Below are 17,965 nucleotides of genomic sequence, written 5' to 3' on the forward strand. Positions count from 1 at the left end.
GGTTTGGAGTCTGTTGGAGGGACTTCCGGGATCGCTAGGTCGAGCCAAATCACCCTTCATCAATATAAATTAATAATAAATAAAATTATTAAATATTTCAAATTTTTTTCGTACATCACATGCATCCTGATAGTATTGCTTATATAAACCATGGTTTTCAAAACCAGACCGGAAAACTGGGAACTTGTCACTTGACGGGTTTTGTTTTCCCCCAAAACAGTTTGAACGGTTTTGACCGTTTTTCAATTTTTTTCAATTTTATTATTTTTTTATTTTTTTCTATCAGAACGAGCCAACCGTTCGGGTCGGTCGGACCATTCGAACTAGTAATTCGATCCCTGACCTGTTTGAATGGTCAGGTTGTTCGACCCGAACGACTGGCCTATTCTGACAAAAAAAATAAAAAGATGATCAAAACCGTTTGAACGATTAATCAACCGGTTCAATGATTTGCTGATCAAAATCAACGATTTTAGGGAAAAATGGAACTAGTCCCCGGTTTTTCCGGTCCGGTCCGGTTTTGAAAACCATCATATAAACTGTGTGAACGGGACCCACTTCTTAAAGCCAGAATACAATAGAAGCAGCCACGTGAAAGCCTTCCCTGCCAAACGGGGCACTTCATTATTTACCTACTTCCTTGATTCGTGGACTTGCATTTATCGTGTTATTTATTAGTTTCAAGGTTCACCTGCCGGCTGTCGCTGCCAAAACGAAGCCTACCAGTCAGGTGAGGTCAGGCCATCTCTTGAAGTCTCAACAACAAGATGGTAGTATGGGACCCACATGATTTGCTCCGGCACCGGCAGTAGTTCGGCCTCTCCACCCACCCCATTCCTTCTGCCTCTGAGTCTCTGAGTCATTGCTGGCCTCCCTTTGATCTCTTCGCCCCAATGCCTATCCCTATTCCCTTCCCTTTGCATTTTTCGTGATTCTTCCCGCCTTTTTTTTATTGGCCTTGAACAAGACCAACCACTATGACCCCTCACAGTTCACAAGTTACTACTCCCCGATTATGAGAGATCACGTGGGTCATCCTTTCTACATTTATTCGGAATCACCAAAATCCCCCAATTAAATTGAATAATTTGTCTGTCTAGAGAGCTCTCTAAGCTAAGGCCTAAGCAATGTTTGTTTTGAATTTTGATAGAAGGGAAGAGAGAAACATATATCAAATTTTATAAGGTATATCACTATATCAGTGTTTAGTAACCGTTATTGATGCGGATGGTTGGATCATCGTCTAGGCAATTGTTTCTGTTTTACCTTAAACTTGATTCTTGGCCAAATATTATTGAATTAGTTAATGATATGTTGATTTGAACAGTTGAATCATCAACCCATTCAATAGTTTTTGACTATTTTATATTTTAATTATTTTTTAATTGAGATGAACAATCCATTCAAACCGAACTGTCAAACTGTCAACATGAAAACCAGTGATCAAAACAGTTTCGATTCTTCGGTTTTTAAAACCTTGAGTAGACCCTGTCTCACTCCGAATCCGAACCAAAGTCACTGTAACACAAACCTTATACCCAGCTCTAAATAGAATAGGATTACCGATTTCTGCTCATCCTCTCCCTTCAACAGTGCCCCATTCTTAGCAAATGGTATATTGATAATTTTTCTCAGTGGCACCATTTCAACCGTGGGATCCATGTGGGATGTGAGGGTTCAAGCATTGATACATATACGTATTGGATTTTAGGGTTACTGTAATGCTAAATATTGAGAGAGAGTTGAGGGCCTTTTCCAATAGTAATATATATGCAGTTAAAGTTATTTTCATGGTTTTTAAAATCGACCTGGTGATCGAACTGGTCAGGGGTCTGGTTATCGGGTCGAATGGTCTGATCGTTCAAATCGAACGCTTGACTTGTTCTGACTAGAAAAAAAAATAAAAAACAGTCAAAACCGTTTGAACGATTAACCGCCTGGTTCAATGATTTGCTGATCAAAATTAACGGTTTTGAGGGGAAATTCGGTTTTTGGGGAACATGAAACTAGTCACTGGTTCCCAATTTTTTCCAGTCCGAAAATCCGGTCCGATTCGGTTTGGTTTTGAAAACCATGGTTATTTTCTTGCCAAAAAAAAAAACAAAGAAAATCGCATATATATAGGGTTTGATACTTCACCATGATTGAGGGTGGGAGGGGGGACACTCAACCTGAACTTGACGCATAACCCAATTGAATCTAACCCGAAGGGCTAAATGGCTGCTTGATAACAATCGAAGTTGTTGAACTGAGGGCTCGTTTGGTTTCCAATTGGTTTCCAAGGGGGGGAGGATTAGGGAATGATCATTCCTTCAAATAATGTCATTCCACTAGAAATGAGAATCAGATTCCAATCTCATCAAATCAAAACGATTGGATTCCAGTTTTGATTCTAAACTTCTATTCCCGCAAACCAAACAGTCCCTCATAGTTTATTTACTTTTATTTTAATGAATAAATTAATTAAATAATAAGACCATTCACAGGTATAACAACCCACCAACATCAGCTTCAGCCATCCCACAACCTCGTTGAAAACTTATTCATTGAAAAGAAAAAAAGAAAAAAAAAAACTTTTCAGACACTTCAGCTACTAACTTCTGTCAAATGGCTTCTATTCATAAGGTAGGTTAACCCAGCCCATTAACATCCCTATGGCCTTTTGAAGCATGTGAATGAGCATTTTGAGCTTAGAAGTTGAAACCATTAACATCAATTCCCTTCTTCAGTGAAAGAACGAAATCTTTCTTGAAAGCAGAAATTGCCATTTAAATGAAAGAACTGAACTACCGCATTTTTGGTGGATATCATTAGATTTTAAGTCAGGCAAGCACTATAGTCTATATATAGCTGGGTGGGTGGTGAAGTTGGAAACGTGGAATAGGAGATCATGTGTATCACAAATCACAACTTGCACATCTTATAAATTTTGCTAGATGATATTATTTTTTTTTATTTTTTATTTTTATAATAATAAGTATGCACTTCCACCATTACAAACCCTAAATATATACATAGGTAACTACTTAATATAATATTAAACTAAGCTCAGTTATATATAGCATTTCAATCCTTATATAAAATTCAATAATAATTCCCATGTTTATGTTTCCTAAGCATTGTTTCAATAGTTAAGCCGGAGATAAAAAAAAACCATTGGTTATTATATACTAAATGAGCATGCTTAGTAGAGAGTTGAATTAGAGTAGTGAGAAGAGACGTAAGTGATCCCAATTCATTGAATCCTATTTCTATTATTAATTTTATTAAATTTCAAATTGAACTTTTTCATTGACAGTGTTGGGAACAAAGAATAATTGATTTAGGATCACGATCACGACAAACCCCCCATAGCAGTAGGATTCACCAAAGAAAGACCCATAGAAGTAGGAAGGTTGCTTTGCATGCTTTGCTTAATAAGCAGTGTGTAAAATGGTAGATAATCAGATTCATCCATTTACGGGGTGTTTTGCAATCTGAATGTTTTTGTTTTTGAAATCGCCACGCATCAATAAAATATATAATACTGTACAGATCATACCATTTGTAAAAATAAGATATTAAATAAGCAAATGAAAACATGTGTTTGAAACCAGAGATTCAAAATGATGTTTTCATGCTTTTATTTTGAAAAACAATCTATTTTTAAATCAGACGGTTTTCATTTATTTTTCAACCCAACAACAACAAAAACAATTTACGTTGTATAATGCCCCCTTATCCCCCCACCCAAAGCGTCTATTTTACCAAAATGTCAATGTGATTGAATTATTTTTATCCATCTAATTTCTAGAGACCTATATTCAGTGCCATTAGATTTAGACTATGGTTGAACCAGTGAACCAGTGCGGTCAGATCCATATCCATCTAATTTCTCTCCCTACCATTCCTCTCTCCATTGGTTGGTTTACTTTTTTGAGACCTGTTTACGGGCTGGGCTTCGAGCCTCACTTACACCTTGTCAAAATTTGGCGAAAGTCAAGCTCGAGCCCGGCCCATGAAAAGTTTCTCGATTCTGCATCTCTAAGTGGGGCCAAGGCTTGGTGTCAATCGCAAGATCGTAATGACGTACAATATTAGGAGAGGTATTTTCGTAAATATAAACGAGGGTAATAGAAGTAATGAACAAATAATATGGTTAACTGGAGTAGCATTTCTGTCCTATAATGTGAAAACAAGGGTAATTACGTCAATACAAATACGATATTTAATAACCGAAAAAAAAAAAACAAAATTACTGGTGGGAAAACGAAGAGGGTGGTGGGTGGTGGGGGGAAGGGGTTAGAGATGAAGGATTCCAAAACTTATTCGTTCCCTCTACTACTGCCGTCTCCTAAGATTTGGATCCTCAGAACTGAAAGCCGTTTCTGTAACCGATTCCATATTCTTTGTGGAAACCAAACTCGATTCCGAGGTTCGATCACTTTGCTTTCCGATCTTAATTTCTTGCACACGGCCATAAGTTTTTAACTGCTTTTTTTTCCTATCGATTTTGCTATTCAGATCAATGGAAGGAGACATCAGACACGACTGATTCCCGCTGGAAAACCTAACTCTTGGAGGTCCTGGTTTGGATTGACCAGTTTCGATGTTCTGTTTCAATTTTGTTGTTATGATGAGATTTTCCCCCCTCTTTTCTTTTATATTTTTCGAGTCCTTTTAAAATGATCTTTGGGTTGAGGGTCCGGTGCTATCGTTTTTACTTGATTCTCATGTGTTGAATCACACTGTTATACTATTCAGATGATTTATAAAATTTTCCTCTTGGGTCTTGATCTCTTTTTTCATTTATAAACATCAGGGCAAAGACATATTTTTATTTTCATATTATGATTTTTTTCTCTAAGGTTGTAGTTATGGAACTATAAGGGAGACCATAACTTGCATTATAAGATTGTTATAGAAGTTTTTTTTTTCGTTGGTTTTCTTATGATGGTTAATTCATGTTCTGAATTTGTCGATGCTGTCTTCATGTCTCCATACTATTTGAGGATCTTTAGGGTTATTTTATGCTGTTGGAAGAGAACATTTCTGTTGCATCAACCTGATTCTTTGGTCGTGAATCGGAGATGGTAGATGTGTTTTATCTGTTTCTAATTGGTGTTTTTCTCTATTTCTTCTAGCGCATTAGGACAGGAATCTTATTGCCTTCACTAGATGAGATGGAGAATTTTGTAGCAACTTTTTTTTATTTTTATTTTTTTTTTATTTCTTGTTGATTGGGATTTCTAAATGGATCCTTAGTCTTAGCAAAACCTACAACTTTGCCTTGATGCAACATATGATCAGTTTCCGTAACTTTGCCTTGATGCTAGGTTTAAAGCTCGAAGTAATTGTTATTGATGTTCTATGCTGCTAATTTAAGTTACTTCTGCTGCAGGTAGATCTGAATTCCATCATCTATCCCCACACATTTCTCATTTGAAACATTAAAGTTCAAGGTATTTTCCCTGCCTGTCAAGGTTCAGGTGTTTGATGATCATCCTTTTTTTCATCTATGGTATTTTGATGATCATCCTTTTTTTCATTAGGGAGATGTTTGGAGCCGATAATGGTAATCCAGTCTTTCCTGTTTTCCTTGAGGAAAACCGGTTTCAGTATGATTCTAATGCCTCAACTCAGCTGCAGTTATTTGGAAATTGTGAGTTACTTTGAGAACAATTTGCTCTATCATTTTACATTTTCTAACTGTATCCTGTTGCACAAGCAAATAGTATTTGTTTCATTTGAATTTTCTGACAATATACAGTATGCAATTTTCTTGGTAGGGCCTCTCATTCAAATCATTGTATCCTTTTGGAGTTCCTTTTTTCTTTAGTTTTCTTTGTTAGTCCCACTGTGCGTGTTGATTGTCCTTATTGAACCATTACCCATTTTCTATACATTTTAGTGATGCAGGGTAGAAGGAATCTATCTGCCCTGGTGGTGTCGTACATTTAAATACTGGGATTGAGTTCAAATTTATTTTGGTTATGCCTTCAAATTTATCACGTACCCTCTTCACCATTGATCACTTGTCTAGTTTACTGACATCTTCTAGATTCTTTTGGTTTTGCTGAAGTTAGATCTATATTGTCTGTATGTCAGTCATTGGTTTTATTAGTTACTTTCCAGGGTTAAGTTGCTTTTGATTTCACATATTAATTTCTGTACCTTCTATTTCATATCATTAAATGGTGATACATATGCTGTATCTGAATGCTTATCTATTCCTTGGCATTTGTGTTATTCTTTAATTCTTTTATCTTTTCTGTTTCTATTTAATTTATTTGTATCTTGAAATGAAGTTTAGGAGATCTCCACTTCAAAGATGCCTGATAATTCATTCTGTTTTTTTCCCTCTTTTTAACATTTTAGTTGATATTTTATGGTATAGTTTAGGATGATGTTCACTTACTAGTTTTCTAAGCCAGCGTTCTGTCCCCTACATGTAAGATAAAAAAGATGAAAATTTCAGGGTAATCACAGGATAATCTCCAAGCTAATCTTGAGAATGTTTCTTTAATACCTATTTGCAAAAAAAAATCTCATAGCTAGTATCATTGTAAATACAAGTATGCCAAGGGATGAAGTGAAAAACAGAGAGATATCGTTGGTTTTTTATATTTCTTTCACTGTGCTTTTTATGGAATGTTATCTTTTTATTTTTGGAGTTTGATTTTACCACATTTATGTATGTGTTTATTAGTTTAAGTTACTATTATTATACATTTATTCTTCTTTTTACGCTTTGTGGTTGCACTACTCTGCTTGTGTTTAATTGCTTTATGGTTGGGCTGATCTTTTAAGCAACTGTCAATCTGTCATTCATGTACAGTACCAGCTGGTTGCAGTGTTGATCCAGTGAATTATGTGGGAAATGAGCATGTCTCTGCCATGAACCGGCCAACAAAAAGGAGCAGGGAAACAGAAGATATTCTGAAGCAGCAAAGGCTCCAAATCTCCTTGAATACTAATTTTTGTCAAGATGAGGTTGACCGATCACCAAGTGTTCCTAACCTGAATCTTGTTTCAACTGGACTGAGGCTGTCATATGATGATGATGAACGCAACTCCTCTGTTACTTCTGCAAGTGGAAGCATGGCAGCAGCCCTTCCTGTCATTCTGTCCCTTGGGGACAGCCTAAGGACTGAGATTGATCGGCAGAAGGAAGAGTTTGACCATTATATCAGAGTTCAGGTACTAAAAATACTCCTTAAGAAGGGAAAATCTATGATACTGGAAAGACACCGTACCAAAAGAGCTTTGACCAATGAAAGCACCCCCATGAATTTTGATGAATACCACCTGATTGGTCACCTCTTTTATGATACAAGTTGATTGGGTGTAGGTTTTTCCGTATCATATTTGAATCCCCTGAAGAAACACATTGGAAAGAAAAAATAAGCCAATATATGCATTTCACCTAGGTCAAAAGAAAATTGTAAGTTGCAATTATCTAATTTAATGTGCATCCTTTTGTTGATCAATGAACATAATGGCAGAAGGCCAGGAAGAAGTCTGTTGACTGGCAAATATGCTCATACGGTTAGGTTGATTTGGCCTATGTGATCTGTGGATCAAAGGTTCAAAGCATTGGGTGTATCGTATTGTATCGGCTGGTCTCTGAAACCCCAAATAAGGGGCTTTTGGATTTTGAGATGTTTCAGGGGGTAGACAATGCTGAAACAACCCCTGAAGCAATTTTGGAAAAAAAAAACTAAAAAAGAAGTTATTGAGCATCGAAACAGCTAATATGCCTGTTTGTGTGTATCGGTTGAATAGATACTTTGAACCTCGTGTGGATCTGCCTGTATTTATGTGGATGTTGGTGAATGCTATGTGTGCAATAGGTGCGATGGTTCAAAAGTTAGAGATGGAGAAGCATATGCTGCATGTTACAAATTTTCATTTATAGGCTGTCTATACAATGTACCACTATTTTTTTTTATATATATTTTTTCCTTCCCCAAACTTTGCACCACTACATAGTGTACAGAAAAATAAAATAGTAAATTCTTGGTGATTGATTGATGGATTTCTTTTTATTAAACAGGAAGAACACATTGCAAAGGTAGTGAGGGAGATGAAGCAAAGACACATGGCCTCTTTCCTACATGCCATAGAGAAAGGAGTTGGGAGGAAGCTACGAGAGAAAGAGCTTGAGATAGAGAACATGAATAGGAAGAACAGGGAACTGATTGAGAGAATAAAGCAGGTAGCAGTGGAAGCCCAGTCATGGCACTACCGAGCCAAGTACAACGAATCAGTGGTCAACGTCTTGAAGAACAATCTCAAACTGGCCATTGCACAGGGTGCTGACCAAGGAAAAGAAGGCTGTGGAGACAGTGAAGTAGATGATGCAGCATCCTCTTACATTGATCAGAACAACCGCATGAGCTTTCCAGGTGGGTCTGGGACTAGCCACCAAGCACTGAAGGAGCAGATGACTTGCAAAGCGTGCAGAAGTAAGGAGGTTTCCATACTGTTATTGCCTTGTAGGCATCTGTGCTTGTGTATGGACTGCGAGGGGTTTATTGATGTATGCCCTGTTTGCCAGTCGATGAAGACTGCGAGTGTTCAGGTATACATGTCCTGATTCCCGGGAACCAAAGTATATGGAATCCCAAAGTTAATCATACTCCCCAAAGCTTAAAAATTTGAGTGTTGCATTGCATCCTGGAGATGTGAGGAACGTTCAAAGGAATAGTAAACCTTAATGAATGAGTTCTGGTGATTTATTCCTTTGTCCCAATATTCTTTTTCTTGCTGGTACCTGGTAGTGGTAGATACTTAAAGATAGCCGATGTCTTTCATCTTCGTTAGAGCAGTATTGGAAGAAATGACTAGTAAGAACAGTCAATCAATCAAGCTTGATTGCTTGCTGCTGTGGGAGTGCTTGTTACATGTAAAGTAAAATATCAGTGCAACAATTGCAGTGATATTGCTGCTTGTGCGTGGCAGAGAATATGCTTTATACGCTGTACGTGGGACCATGTCACTAACAAGTAACAAGTAACAAACTCGTAACTCTTGGGCCTTTTAATATGAATATTATTATGATTTATGAGTTCTAACTTCTAAGTTCTAGCAAAAGGGATAAGGGGTACAGGTGCACCTCTCTAATGAAAATACGAAATGGAACTTCTGTACCTTCTATTACAGTTTCCCCTGTTTTTTATCCATATATTCTGTGGATTGGACAAAAAAATTTCGCTCGTTGAATGCCCTTCCGAGATCCGACTACCAAGTCCATTCAAGGAGAGTATAAAACTACAGATGAATCTTTCTGCCATACGGGGACGGGGGATGCCTGATGTGACCAAATAAACCCTTCCCCATGTTTGCATGATGCTACCCACATCGTTGTGGGTAGCAGGTCCGAACCATTTACCGTTTTGGTCGGATTAAATGGTTAGGGTTAGCTGCTTTGAGATGATAAATTTGGAGAATGGGGGCCTCAATCGGGTTTCAGGTCAGGGTCGGTATTCGGTCAGGTCGATTGGATTAATTTCGGTTTAGGTTCGGATGAGATAGGGAGAGCCATGCTGAACCTAATCCATTTGCATCTCTACCGACACTAATTTTCTTTTTGGTAAATATTCTGACAATTATAGTTGTATTTGGTTTGAATGTTTGATAAAAAATAGGGATATCTTCTAAAATTCACCATGACTTTTTAAGACCACAAGAGAGCCCTAGTCAGTGAGTTTTATTGTCCAAAATTCCTTTTATTTTCTGTTAGATCAATGTTAGTAATCATTAAAAGAAGCTGTCTATGTAAGCATTCAAATATTTTACATCATCAAATTACCCCTAAATGATCAATCAACTTTGTTGAGTATTACATGACAAAACTACTCTTGAATAGGGGTGGTAACAAGCCAAGCTTTTTATAAGCTGTTCAAGCTCAGCTCGTGAAAAGCTTAGTTTGGTTCGGTTTCAACTGAGTTCGTACCTTGTAGAATAGTCTTGAGCCGAGCTAGAGTCGAATCTTGAGCCCGTTACTATTCAGCTCCACTCGGCTCAAATCCACCCCTACTCTTGAATAATGCAGACCTGGTGTGGGCCCAGGTTCAAGTTAGTTATACTTTTGTCATAAAAAATATTTAATAAACTTGATTAACAACCATTCAGGGATAGTTTGGTCATATAAAATACTCAAATACTTATGTGAATAGCTTTTTTTAATAATCATTAATGATGAAATAAGGGAAACCTTAACAAAAAGTGAATTTTAGACAATAAAACTCTTTGACAGGAGTCTCTTTGGCTTAGTAATATTTTTATGGTAGTGGAAACTTGTAGCAGCAACATTATTCGTATTTGTATAAATAGATTCCCTCACAAGTTGAATTGGCATCATATATGTGTTTACGGGCACCTAGTTAAAGACCACCGACAGGCAATTTGGGACCATCTTATTCAAATTTGCTCAAACACTAACGATCCAATACCTATGGTGGGGGGCATGAATAATATCAATAGGGCTGGCAATTTTTCACTCAACCCGCCAAATCCACCCAATCCGCCCATTTACTTGGTGGGTTGGAAATGAGTTGATCACCTAACCCGCCTTTTAAATGGGTTGGGTTGGGTTGGATTGTGGATATCCATTGGGTTAACCACTATAGATATAAGTATTAATTCTTAGCCTTTTTTCTTAATTTTCTTCATTTGAATGAAATAATTTATAATTAATGCATTAACTTTCTATTAATTATTGACTAAATTTAATTTGATATTGAATCAATACACTTCACCAATTCGACATAAATTCAATCAACTTGACCTGAGTCCGAACCAGCTCAACTTGGTCTAAATATGAACAGACCCAATCACCTTGGCCCAATTCATTTGGATTGGTTAGCCCGGTCCGACCTGACCCAACACGACCGACCCAGGGCAACCCAGATCCGAAACGGGTACGAGCAGGATGGTTCATCACCCGCTTGCTTTGCTCGTTTTGACCGTCCGATTTGACCAATATTCACACGACCCAACCTGAATCCGAACTAATCCAATTTACTTCTCTTAACCCACTTCGGGTCAGTAGTTTTAGTCCCAAATCCGTGCACAAACCTGATATGGGCCGGTTCAATTAATCCACCATTGACTAAACTGGTCCGACCAGAATGATCTAGATCTAAACGGTTCAACCACCCTTGATGTGATTAGTTTGGAGACAATCCAAATAGATAATTCAAGTTGGTCTGGCCGGTTTTGAACCTAAGTGGTTCAGTCAAACCCGAAATCGAACATAGTCAAATGGCTTCGCCGCTTATGTAAAATTAACATACATGTAATGTGATTTAAACTTTCACCACTTGTATAAATAGCAACTTCTATTACCACCAAGCTATGACCAACTTATTTGTCAAGAAAGAGAGTTTGTTTTTTAAGTACATAAATATAAGATTAATGGGTTTGGGCGAGTTGGATTGGATTAAAGCGAGTTTAGGTTGAACCCAACCCATTTAATTTTATATAACTGGGTCATTAATGGATTGACGGATTAGATGGATTGGATTAAAGCTCAACCCAAACTAAACCCAACCCAACCCGCCCAATTGCCACCGCTAACTATCAGTCATGCGAATGAGAAATTCGGTGGTCTTCCCTTTCCCTCTCAGAATGTGTAGATGCGCTTTTTAATGATATGATGATAATTACATGTGCCTTAATTGACCTTGGATTCCAAGGCCCTAATTACACATGGTCCAATGGACGTTAAGATCAAGATCTTGTTATGGAGAGACTTGATGGAGCTTTGTGCTCTCTCTACTGGTAGCATATTTTTCCCAATGCTACCAGTAGAGAAAGGTGGGAAAACCTATACAAGTTTTGTAAAAGTTTCTTACCTTTCCCTACTTCTTCCTTCAAACCAAATTCAGCCTAAGTCATTACCTCTCAATGTAAATGCTTTTATACTTGGGATATAAGACCCATTGGTTTAACCAAAATTCCATACAAAATGGTGGTGAAAATTATAGTAAATAGAGTGAAGCCCCTTTTGGATCGCCGGTTGCACACCCCATATCAAAATGCTTTTATGCTTGAACGATTCATCCAAGACAGTTCTATCATTACTAGTTGAAGCTATTCACAACTAAAATCATATGAAAGGAAGGTCCAGTTGCTTTGCTTTTAAAATTAGACTTGTCAAAGGCTTATGATGATAGAATTAAATGGTCTTTCTTGAGTAGGTCCTAAAGTGTAGAGGCTTCTCCCAACACTTATGTAAGTTGATCCTCGATCAGTTGTGTATCAACTGTTAGATAATTTCTGAATTTCTTTAAATGGTTTCTTGCGTTAAAGATTTAGGGCCTGTTTGACAAATTTTTTTGAGAATATCTTCTTGTAGCTCTGACGGTCAATAAACGTATTGAGCTTTTAACATAAGATCTGGGCAACTTAAAGACCGTTTGACGGATACACGTCTTTTCGTGTATCATTTCGGATCTTTCTGCACGAGATTAAAACGTAAAAGATACAAAAAGTTTCATTTGAAACTTCCCGAAATCAGCTCAAAATAGTCTTTGCGCATATTTTTGGCGCTACATCTTTTGACGGCTAAATCTTCCATATGCCAAATAAGAATAAACCAATTTACGATCTTCTCGACTTGTAAACAACCAAAAGACCACACGAAAAAACACACCTAACAGGCCCTTAGGCCAGAGAAGTAACTTCATTAATTCTTCCCTCTCTCCCTTTACCTCTTCATCCTCTCTGCACTAGTGCATTACTGATGATATGCTCATATTTAATTTGGTTGTAGCTCTCCTCTTGAACTCACCCGCATCAAGGAGAATATTGATTTTTATTGTAGCTGATCTGGGCAGGGCATAAACTTCGAGAAATCCTCTATTTACTTCATCATAAGTATTATAACATCTATTCCAGCCTTTCATATGGCAACCAATGATTAATGAAATCCCAGTGGGAACCTGTAATCAAATATCAAATTGCTACTCAGGGGCTTATGGTGGGGTTTTCAAATCGCAGTGGGAACCTGTATCGAGGTTTTGCATGCATAGCTTAAACTGAAAAATCCTGTTTTTTTTTTTTTTTTTGTAAAACTGAAAGATTCTGTTTGTTTTTTTTTATTACTTGTACTATTGAAAGATTCTGTTTTTTTTTATTACTTGTACTATTCAAAAAAATGTTTTTTTTTTTCTATTTTCACTTTTATACTTATAACGTTTTTTTGTTTTTACTTTTTAGTGCGTGTTTAATGGGAGTAACTTTTTGAGAAAAATTGTTTTCCCTCATGTGTGTGGGAGAGTAACTTTTTGAGAAAAGAGTAAGAATTTCATAGTTAAGTTGTTGAGTAACTTACATGGGGAAAAATTGTTTTACCTGGAACCAACATTTACCAATAAAAGAACATATGGAAGTTGGTAACCCCCCAAATTTGTCCATAGGTGTAGATGAAAGTTGTTTAGAATGATCAGTTCAATCCGGTCCGTGCCTGGGTGCACACCAAGTCCACAAATTTCAAGGCCAGCATGGGCCAAACCCAGCCCCTAAACAAATAATAGTTTAAAAAATAGTTAATAAAAGTATCAGAAATAGTTAAATCGCCTAAGAATACGAGAGAGAGAATTCTAATGCATAGGTCCCACTCCTTCATCATTAACTTAATTTATATTAGCATATTTCCATAGGCCTCTTTGATTATTAGCCCATTGTATTCTAAAGAGAGAAAATTTTACTCTCATCTAAATTCTATTTATTTGTTTCATATTCAAATTCTATTTAATTGGTTAATTGTTAGAAAATGATAATTTGAAACTAAATAACTAAAATTAATAAACGATTTACTAAAGCTAATAAAAATATTGAGTTTTATCAAGTTTTTATCTAGCAACTATTAAGATAATTAATATTAATTGCTCTTAAATAATACATTTGGATTCTATTTCAAATAATTAATAATAGTATGATAATTAAAATAATAATAAATAAAAATTATCAAACCATTTGCATTCCATATAAAAATTGTAAGCCTTAGTTAAAATAATAGAACTAACATTGGACCAATTAAAAATGCCATAAGATACCTTTTACTTGGGGATGATCATTTATTACTTAGCCCAACCTAACCAAATCTACAAGTTTCCAAGCTCAACCAACTAGTATCTTCTTTACTAGATTTAACTCAAATATGCACCAAAGCCCACACATAATGCAAGCAGTAGGGTTGTAAACACGTTAGATTAACATCAAATCCAATTGCATTTGTATTCACATTTGATTATGAAATCTCAAGATCCACACCTGTATCTGATTATTATGTTAGATTTTGTATTGGACTTGGATTTAATTCGCAACCATTTCATTATTTTTAAAAAACTAATTATTTTTAAAGTGTACATGTATACTAAATGTATATGAATGTAAAATATTTAATTTACCCATTATAAACTTTATATAATTATACATAATATAAAATAGTTGGAACAGAACAAGCTAAATCAACATTTGATCCGGTTATTAATCAGATGCAAGTTCTAACATCCAAATCCAGGATAAATTGGACTTGGAGTCGAATTGAGTATTGGACTTTACACACACACACACACACACACACATATATATATATATATATATATATAAAACAAACATTATATTAATGTATAGAATTTTTTATTACATGAGCATGTCTATCATTGTTCCAAGGCTAGACAACTATTATTATGCTTGGGGTGTGGGTCAAGCTGGGTGAGGCAACCTTAAAAACCATTAATATACTATCAAAATTTAGCACGAGATTTTTTTTTGTTCAATATTAATAATTTTTATCTAAAAATAGTTAAAACCCAAAAAAAATGTATGCATGGGTTATACTCGATTTGTTAGTCTAATTACAAATGTCACATTGCTCTTAGGGGTGCAACTTGGGGGGTTGTGTCAGGTTGATTGGTTGAGGATTAACTAAAGCTCAACTCAAAGTCTTAAACCTTGACTACAGACTTAGATTAATTTAAGGGTAAATTTTCTAAACTACCCTTATGGTTTTGCTAATTGACTAAGTGTACCCTTACTAAGGTTACCTCTACTGTTTCTGACAATTGTCTAAACATTACTAAGGTCAGTAAACATGGGCGGAAAAATATAAATTAATCATTTTACCCTTAAACTCAACCGGATGGAACCACCAAAGAGATTGACGACAATGCAGATCTAAGAGAAAAAACTACTTGTTTCTGATCTGAAACCCAAATTAGAAACGATCGTCTTGTATTGTTTAAATTTTAGATGTATGTTGTCTATGATGGAGGTTCGATCCAAATCACCGTTGCTAAGAGTTGCAGTGGCGATGGTATAGGAGGAAAAACATGGGATGGGAGGTTTGATCCAAATCACTGCTCCATGTTGGTATTGCTCTCAGGCTTATTTGACTCCGATTGGATTCTCTTCAAACTTTATCGGTCGCTGCCTTTTCCTCTTTCTGTTGCAAATGCTTATCAAACCAAGACTGACATTGTCAGCCCCAAAAGGAGATTTCCAAAGGATCAAAAGAAAGAGTTGGGAAAAGAATCCAACTTCCAAGACAACCAACTCAAAATACTCACCAATAGCTGGTAACGGAGTCGAGAAGTGCTAGAATTCTGAGGCAACGTTGACGACTTAGGTGCCGCAGCCGAAACTGGTACTGAGATCATAGAAGAAACTCTCGACTTTTCCTCATTACTCTATCCATTGGTCTCCTTTGAATTTACCTTCTGTGATGTGTTTGCTGTAATTTCTTGGTTTGGCGGGCAATGTAATTGCCTTTTCAATCCATACAAAACCTTTGCAACCTCGATCTCAATCTCCTGGATTGAAGAAGATGAGGTCTTAGTAATCTTTGGAGGCCAGTGCTTAACTCCAATTGGTTTCTCCAACATAAGTTCACATTTTCAATAGACATAGACGCTGAAACAAGAAAAGAAAACCAAAAAAAAAAAAAAGAATAAAAAACTAACCATCTTCTTCCGAACAGAAGCATTGGAAGAAGAAGGTGAGATCAAAGCTAGTGAGGGTACTGGTGCGCTTGGTCTCGTAGGTGAAGTTGAAGCCTGACGATGAAACTACAGAGGCGATTCTTCAGAGTTTTCAAAGCGAGCGTTGTCATCCGACTCCGATGATGACCCTCGCACGCACTTGGTCTCTACAGACCCCCATCTTATCTCATACGAAGGGTTCCTGACTCTCCTTTCTTTTTTGATATTTCTGTCTTTTATTTTTTCAGCCTTCTGCACGCACATTTCAGTCAGTCATGCTTTCCTTCTTCAAGTTCTCTGGGGAGCAGAGCGTCAGGATCCATCTCCTTCTCTGTGCTTTGTGAAGATGTGAATTAGAATCTACAGCTATTGAAGACGGTCTTCTTGGCTTTCGCTTTCTCGGGATCTCTCATTGATTTACTTTCTTTCTTGTTGCTGAAATATCTGGTATTGATAGTGTTGGGGAAGATAGGATCACTGTAATTTTGGAGGAAAAGCTCTGAGGCGCGTCTGAAGGCACAGTCTTTAGAACGTTATTTGCCCCCACTTAGTTTTACTGAGTTTGCTGTTGGGTTACAGGCAAATTCGTTCTCATGATACAATAGAGCCTTGGGCGAGAATCTACAACCAGCAAAGTTGAAGAGTCTCCAAAGAAACCTTCAGTGAGACTGTAGCAGACCGGACTGAGAGAGAGAGATAGTGAATTTCGAAAATTGTGTGTTTTGGAGTCTGATTATTGCTCCTTAAATAATTTGTGAAGAGGTATGAGGAAAATGTACATGCTGGTTTAGAGAAGGCACCTTGAATAGTCACAATGTTTACCGTTGATGAGATCAATGGTCACGATTCAATCGGGTGTGATCAAGAGGCACAATTCAAAGTTAACAATCACCAACTGTTAACAACTTTTTAACAGTGATCAACGGTCATCAACGCACCAAAACCAGAGCCGCCCATCACGAGCAATGCGGGTGCGCGCGAAGTGCGCCTCATTGCGCGCGTGTTGCACGGTATTGAATCCCTATATTCTAAGGAGTGTAAATCAGCTCCTATTGAAATACTAAAAACAAACCTTGTAATTATCCAATGTGGGACAAGTTCAAAACCGAGCTTTTTTTTGTAAGAGAAAAACAGATTTTTCAACCAAGTGTGCAGGTGCAATTTCTCATATAATTGACCAATCAAACCCATTGGATTTAATCTCTTATGAGATTAAAATCCAACAAATGGAATAGAAGTTGCTGCTGCAAATTTGATTCAGTCTCTATGTCAGTCATCAATATATCTCAATCCAGATTTGCTCCTCCAAGCTATTACACCTACATGGCCCAAGGTAAGAGAGAGAAAAATAGAGAGAGGTAAGAGAGGAGACCGGAGGTCTGAGGAGGAAGGGATTGTTGGTTAGAGGAAGGGGACGAGAGAGAGAAAAATAGAGAGAGGTAAGAGAAGAGACCGGAGGTACGAGGAGGAAGGGATTGCCGGTTAGAGGAAGGAGACGAGGTTGGGGAATAATATTGGGTTTTAAAAGAATTTTAAACATCACATGGTCTCATGTGTACGTGGCGCCAATCAATTTTCAAACAATAAGGGTACACTTACTCAATTAGTTAAACCGCCAATCAATTTTCAAACTTTCTCGATTAGCTAAACATAAGGGTAGTTTAAGCATCATAATTTTATATATTTATTAATATTTATAAAAATTATAACATTTATTCATTAATAAAGTAATATAAATAAAACAGGGCATTAAGAGATAATATGAAAAAAATAATTATTTCACTAAATAATTAATAATAATTTATTATTTTTATTAAGAACTATTGATATAATTAATCTAAATTCCTAAAATATTTTTATAATAATTTAATAAAGATTACATAAAAATTAGTTATTTTAAATAATATTAGATTAATTTTTCTTTAACAAATCCATGCATCATACGGGTCCCCGCCACTTAAGTTTTTAAAAATCGACGTGGATTCCACTGACAC

At 36.6% G+C, this 17,965-nt stretch overlaps 1 protein-coding gene across 4 annotated transcripts; it reads left to right on the plus strand.

Annotated features, from left to right (window-relative positions):
* Positions 1-4,202: 4,202 nt before the first annotated feature.
* On the plus strand, positions 4,203-8,734 carry LOC148862797 (putative BOI-related E3 ubiquitin-protein ligase 3). Of its 4 annotated transcripts, XM_088977710.1 has the most exons (8): positions 4,234-4,414; positions 4,504-4,562; positions 5,381-5,441; positions 5,532-5,641; positions 5,769-5,788; positions 5,891-5,991; positions 6,818-7,179; positions 8,036-8,734. In XM_088977710.1, the coding sequence occupies exons 6-8, from the start codon at positions 5,973-5,975 to the stop codon at positions 8,576-8,578; spliced, it is 924 nt and encodes a 307-aa protein (XP_088833836.1). In that variant the 5' UTR covers positions 4,234-4,414; positions 4,504-4,562; positions 5,381-5,441; positions 5,532-5,641; positions 5,769-5,788; positions 5,891-5,972; the 3' UTR covers positions 8,579-8,734. The 4 variants fall into 4 exon arrangements, with proteins under 4 accessions (XP_088833833.1, XP_088833836.1, XP_088833834.1 ...); XM_088977709.1 differs by having other exon boundaries at positions 4,240-4,414; positions 5,769-5,991; XM_088977707.1 differs by lacking the exons at positions 5,769-5,788; positions 5,891-5,991 and having other exon boundaries at positions 4,203-4,414.
* Positions 8,735-17,965: the final 9,231 nt, after the last annotated feature.

Source organism: Nelumbo lutea, chromosome 3 (assembly GCF_056320005.1).
Source record: "Nelumbo lutea isolate HS-2025 chromosome 3, American lotus-T2T, whole genome shotgun sequence".
NCBI classification, from domain to species: domain Eukaryota; kingdom Viridiplantae; phylum Streptophyta; class Magnoliopsida; order Proteales; family Nelumbonaceae; genus Nelumbo; species Nelumbo lutea.

Bases quoted from the DNA above. Each gene is read 5' to 3' on its own strand.
- LOC148862797 (XM_088977707.1), top strand. From the start codon at position 5,536: ATGTTTGGAGCCGATAATGGTAATCCAGTCTTTCCTGTTTTCCTTGAG. The intron at 5,642-6,817 runs GTGAGTTACTTT...ATTCATGTACAG, and splicing joins GCTGCAGTTATTTGGAAATT to TACCAGCTGGTTGCAGTGTT. The intron at 7,180-8,035 runs GTACTAAAAATA...TTTATTAAACAG, and splicing joins ACCATTATATCAGAGTTCAG to GAAGAACACATTGCAAAGGT.